This window comes from Cariama cristata, unplaced genomic scaffold (assembly GCF_000690535.1).
Source record: "Cariama cristata isolate BGI_N322 unplaced genomic scaffold, ASM69053v1 scaffold599, whole genome shotgun sequence".
Classification (NCBI taxonomy): Eukaryota; Metazoa; Chordata; class Aves; order Cariamiformes; family Cariamidae; genus Cariama; species Cariama cristata.
Window position 1 is genome coordinate 38,407 of NW_009635040.1, and position 9,417 is coordinate 47,823.

The following is a 9,417-nucleotide window of genomic DNA, read 5'->3' on the forward strand; positions in this document are numbered from 1 at the left end:
TTGCTTAGCATAGATCATCAAAAGGGATGTCAGAACCACTTATCACCAACAGCACAGACACGACTGCTGTAAATTAAAGGATTTATTTAATTAGCTGTTAGCAATATCCTCTGACCAGTCAATAGAAGAGCTAGTCTCACATGGGCAGACACATTTAAGTATAAAGACTTTATTACTTTAGCATTCAACCATATCTTTGGACTTAAGTCTTTGGAAAGCATTGGTGAGGTAAGGTTTTTGAAAAGATCTTCCCAAGAAAATACAGAGTTCCTGACTGTATCGCTTTACTCTTTTCCGTTTAATAGTGAAGAGCTGTGCTATAGTTAGAAAATGCCTTCAATTTTCAATGTTCATGTATATTCAAGTTTAAACAGGTCACCTATTTTGTATTATGAGGAGGTAGTTCTGACACTAGATCATTTGGTCTGTATTGTTTGTTCTGCCAAGAAGAGAAGCACCATTGTGGCTGCATTTGTACTTTCCTAAGGGAGCGGTCGCACTCCTAGCACCCAGTTCACCAACTACTGATACTGGAAAGCCCTCTAAAAAACACTCAAAAAATCACTTCCAATGATGCTCGCTTTACCTGAGCAATGTTCAAGGCTATAGATCAGATATTCATGACGGAAAAATGTTGAACAAAGCCATAAATGGCAGCTTCTGTTTGAAGTGATGAAGCGGGGGAAATACATTTCTACCATATGTTAAAAGCATTTCAAAATATCCTATCTTTGCCCTTCGCAGAGAATAGGAGGAGAACATCCTGGCTTGTTGTGAAAAGGTGGTGGCTAAAGATCTTAGCACAACCAAATAACCTGGACTGACCACATGCTTTCTTTCAGGATGGATTCTACTAGACCATGAGTCTGATGAAACTGTTATGCTCTAAGACTGGCTAGGATCACCATCTGCAAGCTGGTGAGCCACTCCTTCCATCAGCCCCTCCCTGGTGAGATTAGTATTTGTTAAAGGTCAGCTGCTTTAGAATTATGATTGACATCCAGATATGTGTGTGCAGGTTCTCCAGAGCCAGTGCCAGCTGTTGACACAATGCCACGAAGGTGACCTTTTGCACATTGACATTTATGATCCATTCCTGATTATTTCGTATGTGGAATATCACGTGGTCTTACCAATGGGAGTCGGTGAGGCCCATCCCAAACATTGAGACATAAGAGGAATAAGCATGCCAGTGTTCTCAAGCATCTCAACTACATCCCCAGTGTATCACATTAGAGTGAGCCAGCCTCTATTGCTTCAACAGTCCAGGGCACTGTCCCCAGGAGACCAAGCAATCTAACAGTGCCATGAACCTGCATGAAGAATTAACTCTTACCTGAATCCATTAGATTCTGGTTTGTGTCTCATAAAGGATAATATGTGGAAGCAGTATGTGCAGAAGCAACATAGACAGAGTTCTGGAAAAATTATGAGCAGCTGTGATCTTGTTGGTTTTGTTGTTTTGTTTTGTTTTTTTTTAAAAAAGGAGACTTAAAATCATATTGCAAATTCTTCTGCTTGCATTTGCCTTGTACCTCCTTAAAATCTATTCTTGTCATTTTATTATCTTTTAGTTCCAGTGTAATAAAATTAATTATATCCTACTTAGTCTTTCCATCTTTGAAATGTTTGGATTTGTAACATTTAGTTCAACTTCTAGCATTTGCTATGTAAGTCATCATCATCTACAGCTAAAAGCTTATAACAGGTTTCTTCAGAAACCTAGTCTGAACTCACAGTTTATAACCAGTTTAAACAAATAGTTGAAGAGAAAACTTACAGCCTATAATGTACACTTCTCATTGATTTAGTGTAAAAATTGCTTCAGGAGTTGGATTTCTGTGATTCTTTTCTCCTTTTCTGACTATAGCAGTACCATGAAACTCTGTAATAAGAGAGAAAAAAAGTCTTTAAGGACATGTGGGCATTTCTTGTAGAGGCGAAGTGGCCCTACTGTCATTTAATAAGAATGGATTTTGCCTTGGTCCAGTAACAGCATGTCAACTCAACTTCAGCAGTTCAGATGAAAAAATAAGTCATACAGACCTCCTTCTCCCCTTCAGTCCTTCTCTACTTCCTTCCTCCCCCCCTTCATCCTTTCCTCTCTCCTTTCTTTTCTTCCCTTCCACCCTTCCCCTCCTTTTCCTTCCTTCCTCCCACATGACTTGATCATATCACAAATACCCTGATATCTAAACACCCATGTCTGTTCCTTGTTAATCTCCAAATGTCTGCATCAGCACTTACTACATTTTTACAATCACTAAACCCTTTGTTTACAGCTGAGTTCCTCAAGAGTAGAGAATGCACTTCAATAGGAGTTTATGGAAATTTATTAATGAGGATTCATCCCATTAGCCTGACTTGCAGTTTCTTTGCCTTATTTGCTTTAATGCATAACATAAGATGAAGCCCTTAACCAGGCTAGAAAGGAAATCATAGTAATCATTTAAGAAATGGTGTCAGCATCAAATTCAGCTAACCATAACTATACACACAAAACTGGGCTATCTGTGTCTGTTTTGCACGTGTATTAAACTCTCTTGTGTATAAATACTCTTTGTGCATAAACAGAGAAAACTCTCTGTACCTATGTGCATTTTATTGCAAGCAGTTCTTATTTTGAACTGGAAATCAGTATTTGAAACTCTACACAAATTTTGTGTAAAGAAATTTCTGAAGTGGATTGCTGTGGAAAAGCAGCTTCAATCAAAAAAATTTAACATGGACCTGAAAATGACAATCCAAACAATTTGTCAACTAGTGTCTGTGATTGCCACCAGAGAAACAAACACAAAAATTGGCCCATGATATTTATTTTAGACACAAAGTAGCAGACAAAATACTCAATATATTTAATATTTTTATTGTCAGCAAAATTCTTCTCATTTTACTACAAGCAACTGGATCAAAACATTCATTCTTATCACATTGTCATAAACTCAGAAGTTGCTTCATAATATTAGAAGATAGTTTAAGGTTAGGCGTTTCAAGGAGGGGAGGAATCTCTGCTTTGAAATTATTGCAATATTGTTAGGACGGAGAGGAAAGACACCTTGCAACAGCAAGGAGCAGCAATACTGTTTCAGAATTTTAGCATATAACTACATCACAAAAAGCAAAAAAATCAAGCAAATCCTGAAGCAGCACATTCATGCAGAATATTCCAGCAAAAGTGCTTTGCCTTTGAGTGACTGTAGTCATTACTGTTTCCGAGTCTGAGCCAGATTGCATTGAACCAGCTCAAATGTTAGTCTAGTGCCTCTTATTACTTCATCATCTGAGTTTCACATGGGCACAGCTCATGTGTATATGTCCTAATGGAAGAGGGTAGGTAATCCACATTTATGTGTTAAATTTTATATTTCCAACTTCTGGTATGCCTATTATACCTGCTGACTTTTCCCACCTCAAATTTTCTTCTATAGCTGTTTATCCTCCAGGTCAAATAAATTACGCTAAAAACAATCTGCACCACTCACCATCAACAAAAAGACTGGGGAATCATTTACTATTGGTAAAATATTGCATAAAGTTTATTTCCAGGATTTTTTTTTAATATGCAGGTCACATCAGGAAACTGGAAGCCAAATTACAATAGCAGTCAGGAAGAAATTTTTTACGATGAGGGCGGTGAAACACTGGCACAGGTTGCCCAGAGAGGTGGTAGATGCCCCATCCCTGGAAACATTCAAGGTCAGGTTGGATGGGGCTCCGAGCAACCTGATCTAGTTTAAGATGTCCCTGCTCATTGAAGGAGGGTTGGTCTAGATGACCTTTAAAGGTCTCTTTCAACCCAAAATATTCTATGATTCTGTATCTTTTTTACATTAGGCAAGTCAAAAGACAGGAAATAAATAACACAGTTCTGATGCTGTTCTGTGCATGGGTTCTGTGTTAGCAGTTTGAAAGCTAACTGTTACAGAATGTATTTTTACAAGAGAAGGCACTTCCTTAAAAATATCTGCTACTGGATTTTTTCGGTTCTTTTTATGGAGAGCAGATACGGAAATCTGTAAAGGCCTAGCGCTGTTAACTGAGTTCTGTTCTGCCTCCTGCAATGTTAATATGTTGGTTTGAGTTCCAAGATCAAAATTCTCATGATTGCTTATAGTGATGAAGAACACAAAATCAGAACCAGAGATTACACAGCTTATACTTCAAACTAGCTTTTAAAATATTACTATTATGATTGTGTCACAAAGAAGAGTCCTTTTGTAGAAATGGCTACATGCGGCTCCATCTTAATTGCATTTCTGCAGATTTTCAAACTAGTGAAAAGACTACTATTCTTGGGAGTGGGGGGAGGAGGGGAAGCCATAATTTCTCCTCTTCCTGCTACTTCCTATGCACTGTGAAAGAAAATTCATCTACTATTAGAGCAGCAATTCACAGTTCTGGTTAATGTACCACATTGTTCCCATCTCCATAGACCGCCAGTACGAACCCCAAAGGTTTTGGGAAGGACTGACAACACTTAAGTGAGGGAGAGCAGGCAACACTTTCAATTTGACAAAGTGAGCCAGCTCAAAAGTATAAAGTTGAATTCCAGAGACACAAACTCCTGTCAGTCTTCCCATTGGAGCATAAATACACATTCAAGTAAGAGAAAGAGGACATTTAAATAAACACAAATAATTGTAAAGATCATGATGCTCATTACAGCACGTACTAGAGAGGAGATGTAGGACATGTTTGCTGTGGTATTTCAATAAAGTCAGAAATCCACTGGATTCAGCTTTTTCATTATCTACTTTGATTATCACAGGGTGATTTGGCTCAAGGTTTAGTGCTAGATAATAACCCTTGTTTTTTTAAAAAACAAAGTTTCTGTTACTAGTCCTGTTGGAAGGAAATGTAAGACCATGGATTGCTTTCCACTTACTTCGGCTATTGGAATGAAACTCCACACTCCTGAGAATACAAAAAAAGCCTGTAATGACAGTCCATTTCTCTGAACATTTCTCCATTTTCTTACAGTGGCCCTAGGCAGATGACCAACTGACAGACTGGCACAGCATCATGCCTGGATGGGAACTGTGTGGATGACTCGGTTTTAGAATTTCAGAGAGAGACACAGAGCGTGCACCAATTTCTGCAATAACTCTTTTTCATCCAACATTTCCTCTCTGTTTCTTTCAGTGCTATAGTGTAGCTGGCTACTCAGTCTTGATGGCTCAGTTATAAGTCAGAGATCTATGGTTCAGAACCCTACACTTCCACAGAAAACAAAAGATCAGCTTTAGCTCACTTGGGAGATTAATAGCTCTGCTGAAATTTCACACTGCTGAAAGTCACCTAACCAGGTCATACCTGCTCTCATTAGGAAAAGAAGTTCCCACTTCAGATCCTTCAGAATCCTCCCAGGAATAGCGATCACTTCTTTTCAAAAGCTTAAAGTGCATTCATGTGACAACAAAATAAAACAAACAAACAAACAAAAACCATCACAAAACAAACAAACAAGCAAGCAAACCAAACCGAACCCAGAACAGTCCTGCTGAGATAGCAATTTTGAAAACGCAGTTAATAGAGACTGCCTTTCTTCAGAGAGCAAAATCTGTCAGGCCCTGAATGCCAGCTGAGTAGTTACAGCCCCTTTAATCATCACAGTGTCAGCAACTACCTTCATTCCTGAGCTTAGTTACAGGGTTGGGGTTTTTTTTCAGTTCTGTAGCAAATCCTAAAACAGAACTTCAGTGAGCTCTCTCTGCTATGAGAGCATTGGGATTTTGTGAAAGTGGAGGAAGAGATTATACTGTATGTAACAGTCTGGGAGAGGGCTTACTGATCACTCCTTTGTAAATGGATGAAATCCCATTGCTGGCTTCTTTTGCTCATTTCTGTAGGGCATTACAAAGCATAACAAACCACCACAGACCTTAGGTCAACAAGCCCGCCAACTTGGTGCAAATATCAGTGCAACAGCAGAGACACTTAAATGTAGGAGAGAAAAGACTGCATTCACATATCATAGCATAAATGCTATGAACTGTTCATGAACTGTTCACCAGTAGAGTTCTTCAAGGCTGACGGATGTGTGTAGCATGCTGGAGTGTGTATGAACAGCTGGAGAACACAGCTGTTGTGGCAAAAGTGATTCATGTTGTGGAGTAAAAAAAGAGGCTTCTTAGACATCATAGACTTCCTCTTCCATGGCATGACCAACCTCTCCACGAAGTTGGTGGAAGGTGTTGCGCCTCAAGATCTCCCAGCCACGGTAAGAACTAGTCCTGGATGTGCTCCGTGACAACGACAGAGCAGACAGTTCCTTCTTGTACAGGATGTCCCTATTGATTTCCAGCTTTTCCAAACCTTTGTCGTAGGTATCCCTATCCTGAGCCTTAAATGCTTCTGTGTACCGCATCATCTTGTGTTTATTGGGATCAACCCTGTCTTCAACTCTGTAAGAGGATTAAAAAACATAAACTGAATGAAGTAGAAACATGCCAGTTTATCAACAAAATTGAGCAGCCACAAGAAGCAAGCCTCTCCCAAAAATATGCCTACTGACCCAGACATTCCAGAAAATGTACACAGAAACAGGAAACTGATTATAGGCACGGTGCTAGCAGCTGCTAGCACACAATTATCTCCTAGACCTTCATCCCCGTCATTGACTTCATTACCTTTATCTGCCCCTAGTTTTCTGTCCTTTAACTGATTTCCCAGTCATGATTTGCCCTTTCAATTTTTTCACCTATTGGCAGACCTATCCCACCTGACTCTAGGTCCAGATGCTTTGTATATACACGTGTATTCATCCATTTCCTTTGTTCTTGTCTTTTGTCCTGTGATACTCCATGGCTGCTAGCCTCAGGATGTCATCTTTCGCTGAACTTTTATTTAACTGCTCCACTTCCACCAATCTCTCTCTACATTACTTATAACTTGCCTTCTGAAATACTGTCCCATACTATATACAGTGAACATTAATTCAACAGAACTCGATCACGCCAACACTCTTTTCTCACAGCATCCAAGGAAGAATTGCTGCTGAGGTATTGCTCTTTCAAAGTTGTATTCTGCGCTTTGGACTGAAGGTTTTGCATATTGGTACCACTTCAGGTCTCCTTATTCTGCCCAGCAAACCTGAAAATCCGCAGGGTTCTTATGGATAGCCTATTTCATACAGCCACCACTCCCCCTTCTGGTTTATCAGCAAAAGATAACACAGAAAAGACACATGCCCAAAGTTTAATCTTTTCTCACTCTGGTATAAATATTGATTAAAATCAGAAATAATGAGGAATCTAGTGTTATCTAGACTACAGACAGATTGATTGTCATTTCAGTGTCTAAACTGAAATCCTGGATCTAAGACTTTGCCACCTGATGCAATCCTTGCAAAGTACAACAGAGTTACTAGGTTCACATAAGAAAGAAATCTTGCTTTTAGTTATTCCTGTTCTATTTTTGGATCATCTGTAGTGCAGTTCATTGCTGCTGAATGCCTAATTGATTCTACCTCTGCCATTTCATGCATCTAATGGATAGGGACCGCCAACCAAGCACAACAGTGAAGTTTTGTAATAGTCACTATAAGAAGATTGAAAGAAAAATTCAGGCCTTATAACCCATGCAATTTCTAAGGTCTGTCTCCTGTGACTACTGGGTAAGAAAGCATCAGCTGATTTCACAAGGAATTGCACAGCAGAGTTTTCTGAGGGGAACAGTGCTTGTCTATCAATCACAGACAGAAAACAGATTGGGTTCTATATTCTGGAAGGGAAGGACTCCAAACGCTTCTCCCCAGGCCACTGGAGAGGCTCTTTATTAACATCCATACATTGGATCTTCTTCTGGGATCCTTACACGCACACACTAGAAGAGAACTCACCTGAGATACCACCGGTCCCCCAGCCCGTACTCCCGCCCACAGATTCCAGAGCGAGGCCAGAGACACCGTGGCAGTTTCCGCTCCAGCATGACAGTAGTAGCAACAACCTTAGAATAAAAAAAAATAATTCAGATAAATTAGAAAAAAATCAGACTCTTCTTTCAAAATTTTCAGTTTCATGTGTACTGACCCATTACCATACTTCATTACAGCTCCATATATAATGAAAAAAAATCATAGAGTCAACACTCTGTTTATTATAGGGCAATTCACTATTTTAGTCCTAACTGTGCCATGTTTTGAGGAAGCAATGGTGCTCTTAAAACACTGTTAAATTTCTTTCATTTTATAGCTGATGGCAATGAGTAGGTGAACCTGCTTTGGCAGGGGAGTTGGACTAGATGATCTCCAGAAGTCCCTTCCAACCCTGATGATTCTGTGATTCTGTGAATTAATTTGCAAACTAGAGAAGATGACAGTATTTATATCTGCATTAACTATCATCAGAACTTACCAATGTGGCCACACAACTACATTTAAGCATTTGACTTATTGCTTTACATAGTATATATATAGTAGTATATATGCTATATTATATATATAAACATAAATAGTAGGAAATGGATTTCCTGTTAAGCAGCTAAATAACTGATCTGGTTGAATCTTTTTGTCTTTTGAGTAAGAGACTCAGGCCAACTTAATGGATCTAAAGACCTTACTGACCTACTTGTAATCATTACCTTGCATTCTATCTCCCCTCAGTCAAGCCCTACAATTATAATTTAACTCTCAGTTACACAGAAATGTGATTTGTAAAAAAAAGATGCAAATTTAATTCTATTTAATAAGAGATTCCATGCGTAAGGAACAAACAGCCAAGCAGATGCAGGATGGACAAGAAAGGCTGGACAGGCTTCTAGCTGCTACCTGAAATAAGGTAGGAATACCTGCATAGCAAAGATATACCGGAAGACAGTTTCACATGGGAAGATATGCAGAAGAGTAGTCTTGCACCTAGACACTTCAGACTTGTAGAAAGGATGAAAGAATTTGGTAGCTGATGTACAGAAGCTGTAAAATGGAATTAAAAGGACATGGCTTATTGTGTTAGCCCCTGAGAAAAGTAAAGGCCAGGGAAAGGTTTTAAAGTACCTCCTTTAGAGCAATGATGACAGAATAAGTAATTGCACTGTCTAGCACATTTTCCATGGACAACTTTTCCCCTTCTTTATTCAAAGCAACCCCCCTACCACCTAAACTAGATTACCTGGGCTCTCCAGAGCTCATCCCGCTCATGGGCCACTCTCCAGTGGGTGTCACCCATCATGGCAATTAATAAGTTGAGCATCAGGAGGGTGGCAATGATGGCGAAGGCAAAATATACCACACTGTACATAAAGGGCAGGTCCACATCATAGTTTGCAGGGCCATCAATGATAGTGAGGAACAGCTCAAAGGTGGTGAACAAGGACATGGGATAGTTGTAGAACTGCCCAAGGTTTTCAGGGTTCTCTGTCTGGAAGATGATGTAAAAAGCTAGAGGAAAGCAAGGGGGGGGGGGAAGGGGGGGAGGGGTT

The 9,417-nt window shown here is 39.6% G+C and overlaps 1 protein-coding gene across 1 annotated transcript in view; it reads right to left on the minus strand.

The window, feature by feature from the left end:
* Positions 1-6,130: 6,130 nt before the first annotated feature.
* The window catches only part of LOC104167178 (transient receptor potential cation channel subfamily V member 6-like), a 25,480-nt gene continuing 22,193 nt past the window's right edge, over positions 6,131-9,417 (minus strand). Inside the window, exons 13-15 of the mRNA XM_009707356.1 lie at positions 9,108-9,376; positions 7,841-7,947; positions 6,131-6,404 (exon numbers count right to left, since the gene is read on the minus strand). Coding sequence (XP_009705658.1) covers positions 6,131-6,404; positions 7,841-7,947; positions 9,108-9,376 — 650 coding nt within the window. The remainder of the gene's footprint in view (positions 6,405-7,840; positions 7,948-9,107; positions 9,377-9,417) is intronic.